This window comes from Thamnophis elegans, chromosome 6 (genome assembly GCF_009769535.1).
Source record: "Thamnophis elegans isolate rThaEle1 chromosome 6, rThaEle1.pri, whole genome shotgun sequence".
Lineage (NCBI taxonomy): Eukaryota > Metazoa > Chordata > Lepidosauria > Squamata > Colubridae > Thamnophis > Thamnophis elegans.
Window position 1 is genome coordinate 2,671,109 of NC_045546.1, and position 22,096 is coordinate 2,693,204.

Here is a 22,096-nt window from a genome sequence, read left to right on the forward strand (position 1 = left end):
TCACACTTATGACCGTTCCGCACCATCTCCATGGTCATGCGATCAAAATTTAGGCCCTTGGCATGTAATGATGAGGGTTGCGGCATGCCAAGGTCATGTGATTGCCATTTGTGACTTTCCCAGTCGGCTTCTGACAGCAGAGTCAAGAGGGCAAGGAGGATTTACTTAACGACCACATGATTCACTTAATAACTGCAGGTATTCACACAGAGGTTGAAACAGTGACCGCATAGGTTTTTGGCAAAGCAGTGAATCAAACTGGAAATTTTCTCACAGCTCATCTCCTTCAGGTTCTTCAAGGGAGACCTATTTGTGGCTAATCCTAGCTTTCAATAAAACTGCTGTTTTGCACAATTAGAACAACAGAATAAGAGAGTTGGAAGGGACCTTGGAGGTCTTCTAGTCCAACCCCCTGCTCAAACAGGAGACCCTATCCAATTTCAGCCAGGTGACTCTCCAATCTCTTCTTGAAAACCTCCAGTGATGAAGCACCTACAACTTCTGGAGGCAAGCTGTGCCACTGGTTAATTGTTCTAAATATCAGGAAATCTCTCCTTAATTCCAGGTTGCTTCTCTCCTTGATTAGTTTCCACCCATTGCTTCTTGTCCTGCATTTCAGTGCTTTGGAGAATAGTCTGACCCCCTCTTCTTTGTGGCATCCCCTGAGATATTGGAAGGTTCCCATCATGTCTCCTCTAGTCCTTCTTTTCATTAAAAGACATACCCAGTTCCAGCAACCGTTCTTCATGTTTTAACCTCCACTCCCCTATTCATCTTTGTTGCTCTTCTCTACACGGTTTCCAGGGTCTCAACATCTTTTTTACATCGTGGTGACCAAAACTGGAGGCAGTACTCCAGGTGTGATCTTACCAAGGCATTGTAAAGTGGTATTAACACTTCGCATGATCTTGAGTCTGTCCCTCTGTTAATGTAGCCTAGAACTGTGTTGGCATTTTTTGACGGCTGCAACACACGGCTGGCTCCTATTTAAGTGAATGTCCACTAGACTCCAAACATGTATTTTATTCTAGATTAGTCAATCCTTCTGTATCGTTTTCTGGACTCTTGGATAAAGTATTTTAACCATCCATAGCACGGTTGTTACTGGCGTATTTGGTCGCTAGGAGTTGAAAATGAGAGCACATAATCCCCAGCAAAACACACTATGAATGCACCCCTACCAGTCAACCAAGAAAGCAAAACAGATCCAGGAATGTCACTTGGCCATGGACACAAAATGTGCACACTTTTTCCAACGGCTACTAACCTGCATTTCATACTTCAGAGTCATGTGGAAACACCAGGATCCCAGGCCCACAGCTGAAATCCAAATGAGAAAGGATGATGAGGTGGAATTCCAACTAGGAGACAGATTTAATGCTTTTGATACGTTGACACATTTCCCCATCCCTTTTTCTTTCTTAATTTATGTATCATGAAATTTATATGTCGCCACGCTCACCAATAAGGCGTCTTGGGATGTCCAAAGGCGCGTAGAATAGTCACTAAACAAACTGTTGTTAAGTCGAGGACTACCTGTACTGTTTTACGGTACAGGTAAAAACGTTTTAAAATGTTTTTTTTTATGGCCAATACATTTGGTAGGTAGGTAGGTGGGTGGGTGGGTGGGTGGGTGGGTGGGTGGATGGACAGACAATAGATGAATGGATGGATGGGTGGACGGAGATAAATAGATGGATGGAAGGATAGACAATATATGGATGGATGGATGGGTGGACAGAGATAGATAGATGGATGGACAGACAATAGATGAATGGACGGATGGGTGGATGGAGATGGATGGACGGACAGACAATAGATGAATGGATGAGTGGGTGGACATAGATAGATAGATAGATAGATAGATAGATAGATAGATAGATAGACAGACAGACAGACAGACAGACAGACAGACAGACAATAGATAAATTGATGGATGGAGATAGATGGATGGACAGATGTAGGTAGAGATATAGATGTTAGACAGACAGACAGACGGATGACAGACAGATAGATAAAAATGTCATGAAATTCTAAAGCAGATTTGGGGAAAAAAGCTGTCGGATAAAAAAAAATTCTTAGGAGAGCTCACATTATTTCTCCAGGCTAAAAGTTTTAACAATGCCACACTATTCCAGCGATATTCGTGTGGGCCTCCAGGCTGGACATTCAAACTAGAGATCGCACTGAAGTCAGAGAAAAAAAAAAACATTCGATTGGACCCCGTCATAGAATGGAGGAGGCGCTCACGAACCTGTGACACACAAGTAAGCTATTATGTAGCGTTTCTCAAGGCCATCTTTGTAACTCTGAATTGCGCCGTAGATGGGAGGGAGAATGAAAATCAAGTTGCTGACGGTGTTCCCTGCAGAAACGAAACCAAAAGGAACAAGGCATAAGCAAAATTTCTGATGATTTTGCAACCTATTATTCATTGAAAAAGAATAAGGACCTTTCTGAGAGGAAAATGAGGGTGGATATTCCAAGGCGCTCAACTCTCTTCCCCTACAATTAAGACTATGTATTCTCGGTTATAAATACATAAATGAATGACAGGGAGAGCAGAGCAGCTTGGAATGAACTCAGCAGGCACAGCGGTAGACAATATATATATTGTCAGTTATATATATATATATATATATATAATATATATATTGTTGTCAGTTATCTTTGACAACAAAACCATTTCCTTTACAGAAAGGGAAATGAATGGTTCTTCTTCCCCATTCCCAGTATTAACAGAAACTGGTGCAGTCATTTTTTTAAAAATATATTTTTATCGTTTTTATCGTTTACCTATAAATATATTGAATGCAGTGTTAATTGTCCTGGCATTTCACGCGCCATAAAAACAAAAGTGAAAACAAATAGATACACTATTTTAAACAGTGCTATTGTTATACAGTTGTTTTCGACCACAATTGTTCTGGCGGAGGGTTCACAAGAGCCTGAAGCAAACTCCTTGTCCCAACAAAAACCCCTTTTATTAATTGACTGTGAATTCTGCTCCTTCACATCCAGTGAAGTCTTTCGAGGGAGGATTTACAGTCACAGACCTCATCTGGCTTGGGAGGATTTACAGTCACAGACCTTATCTGGCTTGGAGAGCTGCCAGGCCGAGATCTGCAAAACTTGGCAAGGAGTCTCGGAGAGTCACGAACTAATGAAGTGAACTGATCGTCTCTTGCAAACTCCACTCCCCTTTCGCTCCTCTTTTATTCCCTCTGGGAGGGGCCGTTCATCGTCCACCTGTGGCCTTACTCCCAAGTCCAGCCCTGTTCTTTAGCTGTTCCCTTTGCGCATGCGCACACTGGGAACAGGCTCCAGCTGTTCTTCTGCCTCACTGATGTCTGACTCTGAAGGCAGCTGATAACTGTCAGACGGCCCTGGCTTCCTCTCTGCCTCCGACACAGAGCCCTCATCTGAGCCTTCCCCAGACTCCAGGATTGGGCCATCTTCTTCCCCAACCTCCTCGCTGTCCGAATCTGCCGCCAGCTCTGCTGGTGGGCCACAACAATCATATTCTAGAGAATGTCAACCTATCATTTTAATACCTACTTTCTAATACATTCATAGTATCTCTTTCCACGTCCACGTTTGTGTCCATGTTTTCTGTCTGTCCGTTCGTCCATCCAATCATATTTGTGTCCATATTTATCACCTATCCTACCCTATTTAACCACAATGCTATCCAATCCTAGGTATCAAAAGATCATGCACTTCCAATGTAGCCCTCGGTGCTTCTCTCCCCCCCCCCCTTGTTGCGTTTTGATGACAAAACACTTTTCAAGTAGCTACTCAACTCTTTGCTACTGCAATCCCAACTCCTTGTGATATTATATTTGTGGTCGGTGATGGAGAAAGCTACCTGGGATGGTGTAATTAATTCCAATGTGAATTAGCCCTGTTGACCTGATCAACAAGCTCTACACGGATAAAAACCCCGGGAGGAAAATGCCACAGGAACAAATTATTTACTGGGTTGAGCAAGAAACTCCATTGTCTTTCAAACTCCCACTGATGCAAGTTTCCTTCCTTCCTTCTCAAATGGGCGACGGGAGAGAATAGTTGGAGCTCGGGACTGACTGAACGATTAGCAGGTTGTCCTTCTGGCGGGAGTTCGCTTAATGACCGTTCAGACACGGCACTGGAAAAAAGTTTGCCTCGCCGTTTTTTTCACACTTGCCACCGTTACACTATCCCACTGTGGTCATGTGATCAAAATCGAAACGCCCGGCAATTCATTCATAGTTATGACGGTTGCAGTGTCCTGGGGTCTGTTTTTAGGGTCCGACAAGCAAAGTCAATGGGGAAGACAGGTTCACTTAACGACCATGTTACTAAGAACCGTGGAGGCACAGTGGTGAGATTGCAGTACTGCAGACTAATTCTGCCAAGTGCCAGTAGTTTGAATCTCACCAGGCTCAATGTTGATTCAGCCTCCCATCCTTCTGCGGTCAGTAAAACGAGGACCTGGATTGTTGGGGGCAAGGGGCTGACTCTGTAAACTGTTTAGAAAGAGCTGGAAAGCACTGTGAAGTGGTATATAAGTCTAAGTGTTATCTCTCTCTCTCTCTCTTTCCTTCCTTCCTTCCATGTTGGCACAGTGGTTAGAATTCAGTATTGCAGGCTAATTTCACTACTCACTGCAGTGGCTTGAATCTCACCAGGCTCAATGTTGACTCAGCCTCCCATCCTTCCGAGGTCAGTAAAACGAGGACCTGGATTGTTGAGGGCAAGAGGCTGACTCTGCAAAACCGCTTAGAGAGGGGCTGGAAAGCACCATGAAGCGGTATACAAGTCCTGACTGCTATACCTGTTGCTACTAACTGAACGAAGTCGCTGAACAGCTGTGGCAAGGAAAGTTGTAAAAATTGGGGGCAAGCTCACTTAACAACTGTCTGGCTTAGCAAGAGAAATGGTTGGCCTCGATGGTGGTCACAAGACAAGGACTACCTGTACTGGGTTGCTCTGCCAACAAACTTTTCGTTTTCCAGCTCGGCGGCACCCACTTCTATGCTAGCTTGTTCAAACAGAAAAGGTGTCACGGGGTGATAAGAGAGAAAATGCAACTCTGCGGGAAAACAGCCAAGCTCAGAGGACACAACCGCAACAACGCAAAAAAAGCCACAAGTGCAATCGAAAAAGGGCACAAGACCACGGTGAGCTGTCCAGCCCATTGAGAGATAAGGATTGAACAATTATGCTTTTAGGAAGTGAATGCGTAGATCTTTTTCTGTTTGGCTGACAGAACTGGTTACTCATCTTTTGAAGCGGTTTAAAATTAAATTTAGAAAAGAAAAAATGGTTTTAAGGCTTATAAGGCTGCCCGGCTCATGCATTGTGACTCTGGGCAGCCTGCAGCCAAAAAGCAAAACAATGAACCAACTAATGATTCCCCACATAAAATTAAACAAATATTGTGTATAACTACACAAGATAAACAGGCGATCTAGCATCAGAACAAAACAAAACGAAACAAAATTCACATTCATGTATAAATAGTATCATCACCGAGTGTTCTGCATGGAATTGCTCACGAATTCACAACCTACAGCTTGAGCAAAATATAGTAATCATAATCCGTCTGGCTGCAATATAGTGCTCTTATTTCAAAATACATGGGCTTTCAACTATACTGCAAGGTGAAATCCAGTTTTGGGGTCTTATCTCAAAAGTCATAAATATTCATAAAACCGAGAAAGCACACAGGCTGGCTTCTTGTAAGTGGAGTTATCTAGTGCAGCTAGATAAGAAAGAAAGAAGCGTCCAGTTATCTCTTGAAAAAGCACCTTTGGGACAACCATGACCTGGATGATGGAGAATCTCTACAGAATCTCAGGGGTTGCCCCAAAGAAAGGGGAGGGGGGTTTCAAGCTATTCTCCAAAGCACCCGAAGGCAGGAGAAGACGCAACGGATGGAAACGAATCAAGCAGAGAAGCAACCTAGAACTTAAGAGGAGAAATTTCCCGAGAGTGAGAACAATTAACCAGTGGAACAACTGGCCTCCAGAAGTTGTGGTTGCTCCAACACTGGAAGTTTTTAAGAAGAGATTGGGCAACCATTTGTCTGCAATGGGATAGGGTCTCTTGAGCAGTGAGACAGCAAGTTTCCTGAGCAGGGAGCTGGACTAGAAGGCCCCTTCCAACTCTGTTATTCTGCTTAAAGTGGGCAGTAAAGCACTATGAAGGTGTATATAAGTCTAAGTGCGATTGCTGAGCAATCGGTCACTAAACAAGGATGACCTGTATCCATGCACAACCCACACAAATGCACCAAATCAATATATTTGGGATTTGGGATGAAAGGGAGACGGGTTCAAAGAGGGAGAAATAAATGGAGGAAGCACTGAAACAGATAATTATTAGCTTTGGGTTTTGTGCCTTCAAACACCCAAACGGTATTTACAACTCATGAGAACGGCGTGTTGCCACACTTCACACGAAAATTGCAAAGTAATCCCAGAAAATGGTGTTACTGTTCTTCACAAATTAATCCTGAGATTTGTTGTTGTTGTTGTACTTTTGCTGCTTTGATGGATCACCCCATATATTGGTAAAGTTATGCCTCTTCACCAGAGCAATGAGAGGGAGGAATGAAGAGAGGTGAGGGAAGGGCTCCATTCCAGAGATACCCATCGGCTCCTTCAAATATGCTGGCAGGGATTTCCCCCTGTGGCACCTGAAGGGCGCACTCGAGTGAGTTTGCTGATCTCCCTGGAGAAATGAAACCATCGAGGCCAGCCATTTCTGTTGCTAAGCCAGACAGTTGTTAAGTGAGCTTGCCCCCAACCAGCAATTCACATTCTGCATTAACTTCCTGGTCTCAGGAACCTTCTCCACCTAAGTCTGGGTCTTGTTTTCTTTTGGGCATCAAAATGAGCACTGGCGGTGTCTTATTCCCCCCCCCCCATGTACGGGAGGCCCACTTGTTTGCGGTGGGGCAGGAAGCCGCACGCCATGCTAGTGCCACCACTGCCGTGAGGTGGGGAGCAATGAAGCTGCCCCATACGCACCCTGCACCGGCTTACCTCAAAGTCCCTGCAGCCGGGCCACCCGCGCCCCCGGACACCTGACTTGCCTCATGGTTGTGGCATCGGCACGCCGCTCGGCCTCCTGCTCCGTTGCGGCCACGAGCAAGCAGAAGTGGGCTGGCGGCCACGTGGGCTCCTGCTGCACACGGTTACGGGTGCTGCTGCCACAAGGCGGTTGCCGGGGCATGGATGGCCTGGTTGCGGGAGCCTTGAGGTAAGCTGTTGCGGGGCCCATGGGGCAGCTCCACCACTACCCCTCCTCGCGGTCATGGCACCGCAAGCAACCAGATGGAAAGGGTGGGCGAGCAGCTGCGCAGGCTCTTAAAGGTAAAGGTTCCCCTCGCACAGAGGGGAAATAGAATCCATTTGATGGGGTTGTTAAGGTATCAGACCAGGAACCGGGTGACTGGGAGTTCTAGCCCCACTTTGGGCAAGAAGCCAACTGGATGGCTTGGGGCTTTCTCTCAGCCCTAGGAAGCAGGCAATGTCAAACCATTGGGAAACCCTGGCCAAGAAAACTGCAGAAGCTTTTCCAGGCAGCTTCCCAGAATCGGTCAGAAGTGAACAGGGGGGGGGGGGAGGGAGGGACAACTCATGGCTGCCTGAGATAAGGAGAGAGGATCAGAGGAAGGAAATGTGATGATAACACAACAGCAACGAAGGTATTACCAAAGAGAAGAGCAACAAAGACGATTAGGGGAGTAGAGGCTGAAACCTACAAAGAAGGGTTGCTGGAATTGGGTAGGTCTAGTTTAGTGAAAAGAATTAGGGGTGACATAGCAGTGTTGCAATATTCGAGGGGCTGCCACCAAGAAGAGGGGGGGGTGTCTCCCTATTACCCAAAGCACCCGAAGGCAGGATGAGAAACTAACGAAGGAGAGAACGAACCTGGAAGTAAGAAATTTCCTGACCGTGAGGACAATTAACCAGTGGAACTATTTGCCTCCGGAAGCTGTGGGTACTCCAACACTGGAAGTTCTTAAGGAGATTGTTCAACCATAGATTTAGCATTCAAATGTATTGCGCTCATTCTAGCTGACCTTAACATCCTTAATGATCTTAAATGAATTCAAGGCGAGAAAAAGAAAACTGAAGGTGGGATTACGAAAGAGTGAAAACTCAAGGCTGCAATCCTTTCTCAGAATGCTCAGTCTAGATATTCGGTAGAGGTCACACATAAAAAGGAACTGAATCGTGAGAGTAGCAAAACTGCAAACCTGTTTCTGACCGAGGCTTCCCGAGAGCCTGAAGCAAACTCCTTGTCCCAACAAAAAACCCTTTTATTAATTTGCTGTGAATTCTCCTCATTCACATCCAGCAAAGTCTTTCGAGGGAGGATTTACAGTCACAGACCTTCTCTGGCTTGGAGAGCTGCCAGGCCGATCTCTGCAGACCTTGGCAAGGAGTCTTGGAGAGTCACGAACCAATGAAGCAAACTGATTGTCTCCTGCAAGCTCCACTCCCCTTTCGCTCCTCTTTTATTTCCTCTGGAAGGGGCCTTTCATCGTCCACCTGTGGCCTTAACTCCCAAGTCGACCCCTGTTCTTTAGCTGTTCCCTTCGTCTGGCAACTCTGCACATGCGCACACTGGAAACAGGCTCCAGCTGTTCTTCTGCCTCATTGATGTCTGACTCCGAAGGCAGCTGATAACTGTTGGACGGCTCTGGGCCCCTCTCTGCCTCCGACACAGAGCCCTCATCAGAGCCTTCCCCAGACTCCAGGACTGGCCCATCTTCCTCCCCAACCTCCTCACTGTCTGAATCCGCTGCCAGCTCTGCTGGTGGACCACAACAAAACAAAACCATTTCTTTGGGGGGGGGGGGGGAATAAACAAAGGCGAAAAATGTCTTGGCTTTTCTCAAAAGCTGGTTGCTAATTCCATCTTCTCAAACCTGGATTTCTTATGCATGAACTGTGCTGGCTGTTCATATGCAGATTAAGAGTACGTGAAGACTTCATGTCTTTACTTCCAGAGATGCAAAATATTTTATGATTCATGAACCACCAGCTATATGGGAACTTCCCTTTCCAAGGGTTACTGCCGGTTGTGGAGCAGAAGATACATAGGACGTGTGGTTAAGGCCAGTGATATCACTCTCAGGCAAGTGGGTGTAGACTTAAAAAAAAGGAGTTAAAACAAAAGTAGAAGCATCAACATTGCTCATATTCTGGTTTTTCAACTCAAGGTCACACCAGGACATGCCCAACTGTTGTACTACAGTTGTGGCTACTCGCTAAAGTACAATCTAGTGTAGCTGAACCACAAGTATTAAAGCTATTTATTTCTTTATATTGTATTTATCTCCTGCCTTTACTCCTTTATAAGTAACCATCGACAGTGGACGTAGGCAATACTCCTTCCTCCATGGAGAAATGCTCACCAACTACTACCCTGTACGGTGAGTTGGACTGAGAAAAAGTGACTGGCACAAAATCACCCAGCAGGCTTTCATGGCTAAGGTAGGACTAGAACTCTCCAGCTCCAGGTGATTAGCCTAAAAGCACCCAGCAGGCTATTGTCTAAAATGGGATTTGAACTCATCATCTCCTGGTAATTGGCCCAAAGCCACCCAGCTGCTTTCATGCTTGAGGTGGAACTAGAACTCACAGTCTCCTGGTGGTTGGGCCAAAGTCACCCAGCTGTCTTTTATACCTAAGGGGGCACTAGAACTCACAGTCTCCTGGTGGTTGGGCCAAAGTCACCCAGCTGTGTTTTATACCTAAGGGGGCACTAGAACCCACAGTCTCCTGGTGGTTGGGCCAAAGTCAACCTGGCAGTTTTCCAGGCCTAAGGTGGGAGTAGAACTCATGGCTTCCTGGCATTTGACCTCAGCTCCCTCTGTGGCAAAAAAAATACCAGAAGTCCTTTTCTGTCTCCAAAGTGAGGAAGGCTGGCACATAAGCCCTTGTCTCTGCCTGCAATTCCAGAGTGAGTCTAGCTCTGTCAAGAGCCTAACCTAGCAATAAAGTGAGATAATCAAATTCCAGACGGTACTCCGTACTTGTCTGGCACGTGCCACGTTTTTGAGGGAGCCTGCCCACTCCCACTTTACCTGGCCTTAAAAACAGTAATAACCACAAGCAAGAAAGTGCTGGAAAAAAGCGTCTGAGACACTGCATTCCAAACTTCCTCCGTCCTCCGCTATCGATTAGGTCTCCTTCTCCATATATTCACTGCTCATCTAATTTCTTACTTCTGCAAGGCAGTCCAAAAATCGCAGGGCCTGAAGCAACTTTTGCACAGGTGCAAAAACCCAGGCAGCGCTGACAAGCCCATGCGGTTTTCTTGGCAACATTTTTTTTTTCCAGACGGAGGTTGCCGCTGGTTTCTTCCTTAGACTTAAGAGAAAAGGGCCAGCCTAAAAAGTCATCCAGCTGGCTTCCCACATGCCTAAAGCAGGATTAAATCTCCCAGGTTTAATCTAATTCAGCACATTAACCCCCCGGACCAAACTGGCTCTCCCGGTATTAAGAATAGTACTGACAATTATGCATCTTTATTAAAATAGGGAGGTTGCGTGGTTTCTCCTTGCTGACTCGGGATTCTCACAAATTGTTCCTTGCCTCAACCGTGCGCATATTCGTTTGGTGACCTGACTTTGGGACAGCACAAGGTCGCATGTGTACAATGCTGGTTGCCCAATAAATACTTGAGATCTTCATCGAGATTACAGAAAAAAGACCAGTAGGTAGAATTTGTGCTTTTTTTTTTTTTAACTGCAAAGCAATCAGCGATCGCTAGAAAAATCGTCTCAGCCATCCCACGTTTTGCCTCTGCGCCTGGAGGGGAATGCCTAAAATTGGTGCTCCACCAACGCTGGCCTCATCTGAGCACAACAACAAAGTTGTAATCTGCACAGAGCAGAAATGGGAGGAAGAGACGTAAGGACTGCAAAAATCTGAAGGGCCGTCTATGAAAAACAATTTGAACACCTCGCTTCTGTAGCCTCTGTGCTAAGGACGTGACACGCAACCTGTCCATCAGTTGGAAGACTAGAGATGTGAAACTGGAGCTTGGTATATGTGTCCATAAAGTATATGAAATTTCCCTCTCATGATGTCCGTAAAAGGTGGCATTCTCCAAACAAGCTGGATCTTACCCCAGAATTTTCTTTGTGATATTAAGGGCAGCAATAGAACAAGGACAATAATAGAAAAAGATATAACCATAATAACATGGGTTTTTTTTGTAAGCAATAAGATACGGCTATCTGGAATGTGATTCGCTCACTGTAAACTATCAAACATTATCTTCAACAAATTTTAAGATACACAGCTTGTGTTATCCCACAAGATAGTTTCCTAGCTTACTTGGGGCATCTCAGAGGTGGGCTTCTACCGGTTCGGACCGGTTCGGACGAATAGGTAGAAACTCGGCCGGACACATGATCGTACCGATTCTATCCTGGGCGCCGCCATCTTTATTTTCTGTTCTGCCCATGGGCAGAACAATCTCCATTGAAAAAATGTATTCCCCCCCCTTTTTTTTAATGGTGTGTGCATGCCAGTCCCAGAGATGGGCAGTTTTTTTGAAAAACGGAGGCGTTTTGGCCTTCTCCCAGCCCCCAAAAGCCCTCTGCAGGCTTCAACAGGACTGGGGGGGGAAGAGAAAAATACCTCCGTTTTTGTGAAAAACAGCCCGTTTTTCACAAAAACGGGGGCGTTTTTCCCTTCCCCCAGCCCTGCTGAAGCCTGCAGAGTGTTTCTGGGGGCCGGGATGGACAAAAACTTTTTTTTCCTTACTGAGTAGTTTTATAGGTGCTCCCTTATTTCCAGCAAAGCTAGAGCCTCCCCCCCCCCCATCAAAACCTTTCACCACCGTTTCAGTGGGCATGGCTTGGTGAGGATGTCATGTGACTGAGTGTGTGTGAGTGATGTCAACCACTCAGTCACATCCCCCCCCACGTAGCCACGCCCACCAAACCAGTAGTAAAAAAATTTGAAACCCGCCCCTGGGGTATCTCATACTGACATCGGAATCTGTATAAATGTTTGATCCTTTGTCAAGATAGAATTTTTGGGGAGGGAAAATGAAATAATGTTTGGAGTAGCTGGCTTCACCTTTTCCTTGTCCATCACCATCTTCTTCTTCTTAAGGGGTAGGGGGCTAAAAGAATGGCTGTGATAAACATCTCACATGATAAGGGCAGCCAATGCAGAAATAGGTGACTTGGGGGGTTGGACTAGATGACCTCCGAGGTCCCTTCCCACTCTGTTACTGTTTACTGTATGGCCTGGCATGGTAGTAATAAACAGGATTCTGGTAACATCTTTTCCAATGAACATACAGGTAGTCCTCAACTTATGACCATTCGAAGTAGCAACAGCAATAAAAACAGTGATTAGGAATATTTTTCACACTTATGACCACTGCAGCATCCCCATGGGCACATAAACAAAATTCAGATGCCTGGTTCATATTTATGAAGGGTGCAGTGTCCCGGGATCATGTTACGAGTTTTTGACAAGCCCAGTTAATAGGGAAGCCAGATTCAATTCATTCAACTAATTTAACAACTGCAGTGATTCAGATTCACATCTCTGGCCAGGTCGTAAAATGGTCGTAAAATGGGACAAAAGTCACTTGACAACTGTTTCACTTGGAACAGAAATTTTGGGCTCCATTGTGGTCATAAGTCGAGGACTACTGATATTGTATTAAAAGCCATGTTTCCGTGAAGTATGCCCTCACGAAACCTTACTCCGGTTAGTAAAATTCACGCCCGTCAGAAAAGAGTACTACTGGTATTGTATTAAAAGCCATGTTTCCGTGAAGTATGCCCTCACGAAACCTTACTCCGGTTAATAAAATTCACACCCGTCAGAAAAGAGTACTACTGGTAATGTATTAAAAGCCATGTTTCCGTGAAGTATGCCCTCATGAAACCTTACTCCGGTTAGTAAAATTCACGCCCGTCAGAAAAGATGCTATCAGGCTCCTTCTGATATTTATAAGGGTGAGTTGCTTTTAATATGTTTGACGAGTTTGCTCATTTGTTTTTAAAAACCACCGAGACAGATCAGCAAGGTTTAAAAGTAAAGACACATCAGCAGAATTTCTTAATGCACAACTGTAGATCTGGAATTCATAAAACCTGGTTGGGAAAAAGCAGGGGCAACATTTACATATCATGCCGAGCTTAGTTTTAATGGCAGGATTTGCCCAAGCTTTGCTTAATCAAGTATTCTTTTGCAAAAATCTCAGCTCCCAAATTGCATTAGAAATTAGAAAGTCTTTCTTCTACCCACGTCTGACCTATAGAAAAAAAGCATTCTATAATTCCAGAAGTCGCTATGAAAGTCTGCATGCATTGATGGAGACAAAACTTCAGCTTTTGACTGCAGGCGTCATCTTCCCCATATATAAATTTTAATTAAAAAATTAATTCTCTGTATATAAGTTAATAGTCCGATTGCAGGAAAGACATGTAATAATGGCATCACTATTTTTTTTAACGCTGTAACTGTACGAAATCCATAACCCACCCACCCCCGCCCAGCCCGTAGAGTGAAAGGATTAAAAGTTTTCAACTTTTTTTATTCATTTTTCGGAGCATCGAAAGACTTTAAGGAGCAGCACTATCGCAACTTGACTGATGCCAAAACAATGGATGGGAGACCACCAGGAAACACTGGGAGGGCAAGGATCTGGGAAGAAAGCAGCCCAGATGCCAGGAAAACGGCATAGATGCAGACATGCCAGGAGCTAAATTCAACCGGAGGAAGTCCTCATTGGTGGGTTTTTTTTTTTTAAATAAACAGGGCAATGGGTTCTTTCAGTCTGTAGAGGTTTTGGGTACCTATGTCAGCTTTCAGTCCCCAAGCCTCTTCCCCCAAATGGGTCTAGGGTCAACCTTTCTAGAGGATGGCCCTCTAGAGGATGGCCCTCCAAAGTCACAAAATCAGGGAAAAGGAAACCCAGACAAACCCTTCCTTTCTGGAAATCCTTTCTATGATTATTAGGGGGAGGGGAAGCTACACCCTCCCCCCCCAGATAATCCCCTAGCAAAAGAGGCTCAACCTATTTTACAAAACCCCTGAAGGCTGGACGAGAAGCAACAGGTGGAAACTAATCAAGGAGAGAAGCAATCTAAAACTAAGGAGGAATTTCCCCCCTGAAAGAGAGAACAATTAACCAGTGGAACAGCTTGCCACCAGAAGTTGTGGGTGCTCCAACACTGGAGGTTTTTAAGAAGAGATTGGACAACCATTTTGTTGTCTGAAATGATGTAGGGTCCCCTGCTTGAGCAGGGGGAGGGGTTGGACTAGATGACCTCTAAGGTCCCTTCCAAAACTAATCAAGGAGAGAAGCAACTTAGAACTGAGGAGAAATTTCCTGACAGTTAGAACAATCAATCAATGGAACAACTTGCCTCCAGAAGTTGTGAATGCCCCAACACTGGAAGTCTTTAAGAAGATGTTGGAGAGCCATTTGTCTGGAACGGGATAGGGTTTCCTGCCTAGGCAGAGGGTTGGACTAGAAGACCTCCAAGGTCCCTTCCAACTCTGCTATTGTGTTGTATTGTATTGTATCAGTGGAACAGAAGTTGCCTCCAGAAGTTGTAGATGCCCCAACACTGGAAGTTTTAAAGAAGATATTGGACAATTATTTGTATGAAATGGTATTGGGTTTCCTGCCTAGGCAGGGGGTTGGACTAGAAGACCTCCAAGGTCCCTTCCAACTCTGCTATTGTATTGTATTGTATTCTAATTTCCATTCTATTATACTCCTAATTCTACTCTACTCTTATTTCTATCCTATCCTATCCTCTCCTATCCTATCCCAACTCTTGTTATTCTGACCACCAAAGATTGCTCCTTCTCATTATTATATCATCAATATACTCACATATGTTATCTAATACATGCTTGACAAAATAAATAAAATAAAAAATTTAAATTATTGCCCCAGCCTCTTCCAAGTATCTCCCCCCCCCTCCCAAATTCCATTCTTCCACAATGGGGTGGGTTGTGGGAAGGAAGGAAAGATCTGGAATGGGGGGAAAAGACCCCCTTAAGCAATTCCTATGGGGAACATATACCCCCCCCCCCAGAAATAACAGGGGGGGCTTCTGCCATTGATGACCCACCCACCCCTTTGCAAAGTCGCAACGCTTCAAGGCTGAGGGGGACAAGGCTGCTCTCCCCCCCCAATAATTTAATGACCCCTCTCCATCCCCTCACAGCCTTGAGGAGGAGGAGGGGGGTCCAAGGGAGGCGCACCTGCCCCCCGCATCCCTCCCGCCGTCATACTCACAGAACTCGGCGATGTAGGAGGACACGACGTAGTTCTCCTCACACCAGTCCAAGGTGGACGTCGGCGGGCCCCAGTAGCCGGCGCGGTCGCCGGCGGGAGCCATGGCCGGTCGGAGGGCCGAGCGCGGAGGAAAGGAAGCGCCTGCCGCCGCATCCGCTCTTTTTCGGGGCCCTCGGGCGAGCTGACCCCGCCTTCCCGGCGGCTTGAGGCGGGGCAGCGGCGGCGGGAAGCCCGCCTGCTAGGGCCTGGCGGGCAAGGCCTCTACGTCGCTATGGCGACCAAGGCGAACGGCTCGCAAGGTTTGCCGGGACGGTGTGAGGGGGGGGGCTCTACGTTGCCATAGCGACCGGCGACGAATCGTCTCCGAGGCTTGCCGGGCTGGAGGGTTCTACGTTGCCATGGCGACCGGGCGACGAATCAAGGCTCGCCGGGCCGAGGGTTCTATGTTGCCACGGCGACGACCCGTGTGGGGGAGGGAACCGCTCGCGAGGTTCCAAGGGCCGGGTCTCGGCGTTGCTATAGCGACCTCCATCCCCCTGGGTCCGTAAGGGGGCCGGTCTCTTTCGACCAACTGTTGGGCCTCACAGGCATCCCAAGATGCTAGTCCTCATGGAGGCCAGGGAAAGGGTCCCGAATATTAGCTGAAAGTCAAGCTAACTTAAAGTTAGCTAGGCTGCCAAACACTAATCTAGAGTACCAATAAGATGCACAGGTGAATAAAATTTAATTTTAGGATCATTTTTTTTTAAGGAAAAATAAAGAAATTGGTGATAAATTTTGAAGATTCAGGAGCAGTTGTGGAAATATGGAAGGATAAACCTCACATCTGAAGTAGCCATAAATGAATATATATATATAGGTAGTCCTCGATTTACAACGTTCATCTAGGGATTTTTTCGAACTTACAACGGCACTGAAAACAAGTGACTTGCGACCGTTTTTCACAGTTACAATCTTTGCAGCATCCCCACGGCCACGCGATCCAAATTCAGATGCTTGGCTCACATTTACGACGGTTGCAGTGTCCTGGCGTCGTGTAATAATCCCCTTTCGCGACTTTGCCGATGGAACGAAATCAATGGGGAAGCCAGATTCACTTAACAACTGCTAACTGATCAGCTGCAGGGATTCTTTTAACAGCGGTGGCAAGAAAGGTCGTAAAAATGGAACAAAAGCCCGCTTAACGAATGTCTCGCCTAACCACAAAAATTTTGGACTCCATTGTGGTCATAAGATGAGGACTGACCTTATTCTAGTACAATGTTGGAAAGCTTCCTGTGAGGAAAAAAAATGATGTTGATTAGGGGAAAAAACCCATGATGAGATTTGGAAAGTTTGCACACTAGAGGGAACCAGAAAGAATGAAAGATGAGGCTTAAAGAAGAAACTCAACAAATACAGAACGGAGCAAAATGCGATAGAATTCAAGGATCGTTGGGAACAATGCGCTGAGAAGCTACTTTTAAGATGATCTGCTGTCATAAAACTGGATTTAAATGGTGTTATGGAAGAGGAACAAATTTTACTGGAGAAGGCTGAAACACGTGTGGATTTGAAAGTGGATTTAAAAATGATGAATGACATGGGGGGGGAGGAGATGGATACTCAAAGGAAACCAAGTCATGCCTTCATAATTAAAAACGAGAAACCAGAATAGCAACTTGGATAATGGTATTCTTTGGGATTTATAAAGGGGAGGAATAGAAGACAGAAAATGAAATTGTATCAAGTTCCGAGACACTGTTTAAAGGGATTAATGAACAAACTTGTTTAAACTCCATAGACAAAATTGTTCAAAGCAAAAAGAAGGGATATAAAGTTTGGTTATTTGGACAAAGCTAAAATATATGTCATTACATGAAAATGTAACAAGCAAAGCAGGAAACGAATAGAAAAGTTGCAGAAGGATAGAGGGGCTGATTCTGGCTGGACGAGATTAAGCCTTAAGGACAAATGCATGCAGGTAGTCCTCAATTTACAACCATTCATTTAGTGACCATTTGAAGTTACGACGGCTTTGAAAAAGTGACAGGACCATTCCCCCCCCCCATACTTATGACTGTTGCCGCATCCCCATAGTCACCATCAAATTCAGACGCATGGGAAGCGATTCAATGGAACCCAAAATTTCTGTTGCTAAGTGAGACATTGGTTAAGTGAATTTTGCCCCATTTTATGACCTTTCTTGCCACCATTGTTAAGTGAATCACTGCAGTCGTTCAGGGAGTGTCATGATTGTGAAGTGAAGAGGGCCTTTTCCCTCCACTTTGCTTGTCAGTAGATCACAAAAAGGGGATCACGTCACCCCGGGAACATTGCAACCGTCATAAATATGAGTCAGTTGCCAAGCATCTGAATTTTGAATCACGTGATAATTGGGGATGCTGCAACGGTCGTAAAGTGTGAAAAACGGTCGTTAAGTCACTTCCTCAGTGCCGCTGTAACTGTGAACGGTTCACTAAATGAACTGTTGTAAGTAGAGGACTACTTAGAAATGCTCCAGAGTAGCGTTTCTCATCTTCCAACAACTTTTCTGGTATCTGGACTTCAACTCCCAGAATCCCACAGTCAGTCATGTTGGCCCCAGGGAATTCTGGGAGTTGAAGTCCACACTTCTTAATGTGCCCCAGGCTGAGAAATACTTTAAATCAGTGTTTCTCAACCTTGGCAACTTGAAGATGTCCGGACTTCAACTCCCAGAATTCCCCAGCCAGCATTAGCGAATGCTGGCTGGGGAATTCTGGGAGTTGAAGTCCGGACATCTTCAAGTTGCCAAGGTTGAGAAACACTGATTTAAATCATGGTGTTTGATTAATTATGCACCTTTTTTTTCAGATGTGGAAAATGCAAGGCTGAACGTTCAAGACCAATCCAGAAGAGGGCAGTGGATCTACACAATTTTTTTTCAGGATCAGGAAATCCTATTTGTCTTCCAATGAGGGACTGCCAAGATTCCTCCGGGACAGAAAAAGCATCATTTTAGGCAGAAAAGAAATAAATGGAGCCACCAAACAATTATTGAATTCAAATGTTTTGCAGAAGCCCCAAGAAAAACAAATTCCCGCTGAGAAATTCAGAATACTTTCCTTTCTTGAAGTCTTGAAGATCAGCAAATGGCCATAAAATTTAGTGACCCACAACAGCACTTTAAAAAGAGACTTATGACCAAAAATTCAGATGCTTTGCAACTGGTTCATACTTACGACCGTTGCTGTGTCCTGACGTCATGGGATCCCTTTTTGTGACCTTCTGACCAAATGGGGAAACCAGATTTACTAACTGAACACCTGCAGTAATAATTCACTTAACAATCGGGGCAAGAAAGGTTGTTTAAATGGAGGCCAAACTGATGCAACCACTGTCTTGCTTAATAACAGAAATGTTGCACTCAATTGTGGTTGTATGTCAAGGACTACCTGGCTGTCACGCGGGTGCTTATGCGTCTTGGAACTTTGGGTGGTCTCCAATCCAAACATTATTCCTCTCAAACCTTTTCTGGTTCAGTTAAGGTTGGCAATCTTAGCATATTACGTCTATAAATTGGAAGCATCGCCCACTTCCCTCGGGCACTGCTGAAACTGTTATCTAGTTTGGTAATGAAACGTCTCCAAGAAAACAATCAAGCTCAGAGAGAGCTGAGGATTCTGTAGTTAGATCCTGAGCTACAAAATATTTTGTTTTATCAGCGATCTGCAGTGATTTTACAGTGGCGTTAAGGAAACTGCATTATTTCTATATTTTAGAATTTATATTTTAATATATAAGTTTTATATTTCCTGGATTGCCCATAATATGGGAATTCTTTCAGTCGAGCTGAACTCCTGCTGATTTTTGTAGAATCGTACACGTGGTTTTCCTGGAGGAGTTGAAAAATTGAACCCCCACTTTCCTTGTTGCACCTCCTTCGCACCCACCTTTGCGCCCTTCCCTACCCTCGTCGTATCTCCTTAGCAGTGACGTGCAGTGAGGTTTATGGCTGGTGAGGCAGCAATTTTTTTAGACTTGTGGACTTCAGCTCCCAGAATTCCACAGCCAGGCATGCTCAGTTCCGATTTAAAGCGACAGCATTTGTTTTTCTCCTTTGCTAAATAAGTTTCCTTCTTTCTTTTTCTTCTCCCTTCCACTCCTTCCTCCCTCTCTCCCTCCCTCCCCCCTCTCTCAAACACACACACACACACACACACACACACACACACACAAAGTTGCACCAAGAGGATGAAGTTTGAATTCCTCCCCCTCCCTCCGACCCACACGTACCTTTTCCAGCTGTTTCAGAGAGGATTTCAACTCTGCTCTTGCTTGTCATCATGAAAAGAAAAAAAAAAAAATGTAAAAGGAAAAAGGCAAGAGCTGAGGTCAGGCTGAGCTAGTTGCTGCCAGAGTCACCGTGGATGACTCTGCTTAACTGTTTAAAAAAGCCTCTAAAAAAGTGCCCTCTACAGGAGGAGGCAGGAGAACGGCGTGCCTCACCTACGTCAGGAATTTTTCGGCTTTTAACCCTTGCTTAACTCCGCTCAAGTGATCATAAAAAGTCAGACTAGATGAGGCACGTGGTTCTCCTGCCTCCTCCTGTAGAGGGCGCTTTTTAAGAGGCTTTTTTAAACAGTTAAGCACTAAGCAGAGTCATCCACGGTGACTCTGGGAGCAACTAGCTCAGCCTGACCTCAGCTCTTGCCTTTTTCCTTTTACATTTTTTTTCTTTTCATGATGACAGTGGTGAGGCTCTGCCTCCCCTGCCTCCCCTGCCTGCACGTCCCTGCTCCTTAGCACCCTTGCACATAGTGGCACGCGGTCCCCATCCCTTCCCACATTTCTTTGCACCCTCCTGTACTCTCGCCCACCCCCTCATGCACCTTCCCTGAGCCCTGCACCTCTGCGTACCATTTCATGTCCTTCCCACCAGTGGTGGGTTCCTCTCCCCGTCGCAACCGGTACTGTAGTCACAGGGCCGCACGTCCTTTCGTGCACACACGCTGTGCACCCATGCGCACTCCACCGCCCCTGTGACATTCGGCTGCTTGTCTGAGCTCGCGCAGGCGCCGCATGCTGTGAACATGTGCGCAATTGGCCAGTTGCTTTAAAAACCAGTATAGAACACGGGAGGAGCGCCGGGGGGGGGGGGCAAACGAGCCACCGTACTGGTACGCTGTCAGCTGCGCCCAGCTACTACTGGTACACCCATACCAGGCTGTACCGGCTGAAACCCACCACTGCTTCCCACCCAGCAATACTTACCTGCCTGCCAATCTGGGATTTTCAACTTCCTGCCGGCTTCCCCATTGACTGCTTGGGAAAGCCAGCAGGAAGTTGCCTCACCTATCAACCATGGTATTTCTTTAATGATGGCAACAGGGGTTACCATCGCTAAGCGATGGGGTCATGCTTTAGCATCACGTCACTTAGAAACAGAAATTCTGGTCCTAATTGTCATCGTTAAGTCGAGGATTTCAGAATTATTAGAAGAACAAGATGTGGAAAGGATCTTAAGAGGTCTTCTAGTCCAACCCCCTGCTCAAGCAGGAGACGCTATACCAGTGTTTCTCAACCTTGGCAACTTGAAGATGTCTGGACTTCAACTCCCAGAATTCCCCAGCCAGCAAATGCTGGCTGGAGAATTCTGGGAGTTGAAGTCCAGACATCTTCAAGTTGCCAAGGTTGAGAAACACTGCCCTATACCACTTCAGACCAATGGTTGTCCAGTCTTTTCTTAACACCTCCCCCCGCCCCCAGTGATGGAACACCCACAATTTCTGGTGGCAAGTAGTTCCACTGATTATTCTGTCAGGAAATTTCTCCTTAATCCCAAGTTGCTTCTCTCCTTGATGAGTTTCCATCCATTGCTTCTTGTCCTGCCTCCAGGTGTTTTGGAAAATAATTTGACCCGCCGTCTTCTCTGTGGCAACCCTTCAAATATTGGAAAACTGCTATCATGTCTTTCTTTTCATTATGGAAGTTCATTATGGATTATTTACCCCCACCCTAATAGCAATAGCAGTTAGACTTATATACCGCTTCATAGGGCTTTCAGCCCTCTCTAAGCGCTTTACAGAGTCAGCAACTTGCCCCCACAGTCTGGGTCCTCATTTCACCCACCTCGGAAGGATGGAAGGCTGAGTCAACCTTGAGCCGGTGAGATTTGAACAGCCGAACTGCAGAACTGCAGTCAGCTGAAGTAGCCTGCAGTGTTGCACTCTAACCACTGCGCCACATCGGCTCTGAATAAGCCAGGATGTTACAAGAAAGAGAAGAGCTGGGAAGAAAGCCCAGGATTGTCCCAATTCTTCCTATTTCCTGTCCAGGGTTAGGCAATCTTTGGCATTTTTCCCTTCCCTGGAAAGTGGGCTAAAAGCACCAGTGACAACATTTTTTCTTTCTTTTAAGGGAAAAACGAAGAGGATAAATAATAAACAAACTTTGCAAAGTTGCTTCCCCGAAGCAGAGAGTTCACTCAACTTGGTTGGAAAAAAGTAGAGACAATATTTTAAATATCACGCCAAGCTTAGTTTAAATGCTTTCTTTCGGATGTGTGTGTTTGTGTGCGTGCGATTTAGCTCTGTTGCACAAGGCTCCATTTTTGCATTTTTTTGTCGAGCTCTTCAATTGCATTTTTGTCCAGCTCAAAAGTCGAACGAGGTCAACAAGGGTCACGCCGTAGGGAGTTTCCCTGGAAGGGTTTTTTTCTTCTGCAGAAGGATTTGGGGGCTTTTTTTCTTTTTAATTGCGTTTTCCTTGTTCCTCATTAGAGAAAACGGGAAGAATGGGGAGACTGTGTAGGACGCAGAGACCTAATTGGTCCAAAAAAAAG

At 45.6% G+C, this 22,096-nt stretch overlaps 1 protein-coding gene across 2 annotated transcripts in view; it reads right to left on the reverse strand.

The window, feature by feature from the left end:
- The window catches only part of ACER3 (alkaline ceramidase 3), a 40,895-nt gene extending 25,371 nt beyond the window's left edge, over positions 1 to 15,524 (reverse strand). The window contains exons 1-3 of one of the 2 annotated variants that reach the window (XM_032220346.1): positions 15,292 to 15,522; positions 2,255 to 2,365; positions 1,268 to 1,320 (exon numbers count right to left, since the gene is read on the reverse strand). In XM_032220346.1, coding sequence (XP_032076237.1) covers positions 1,268 to 1,320; positions 2,255 to 2,365; positions 15,292 to 15,394 — 267 coding nt within the window. In that variant the 5' untranslated portion in view covers positions 15,395 to 15,522. Of the gene's footprint in view, positions 1 to 1,267; positions 1,321 to 2,254; positions 2,366 to 15,291 lie in introns of both variants that reach the window. The other variant, XM_032220347.1, reaches the window with a different exon arrangement.
- Between the last annotated feature and the right edge of the window lie 6,572 nt (positions 15,525 to 22,096).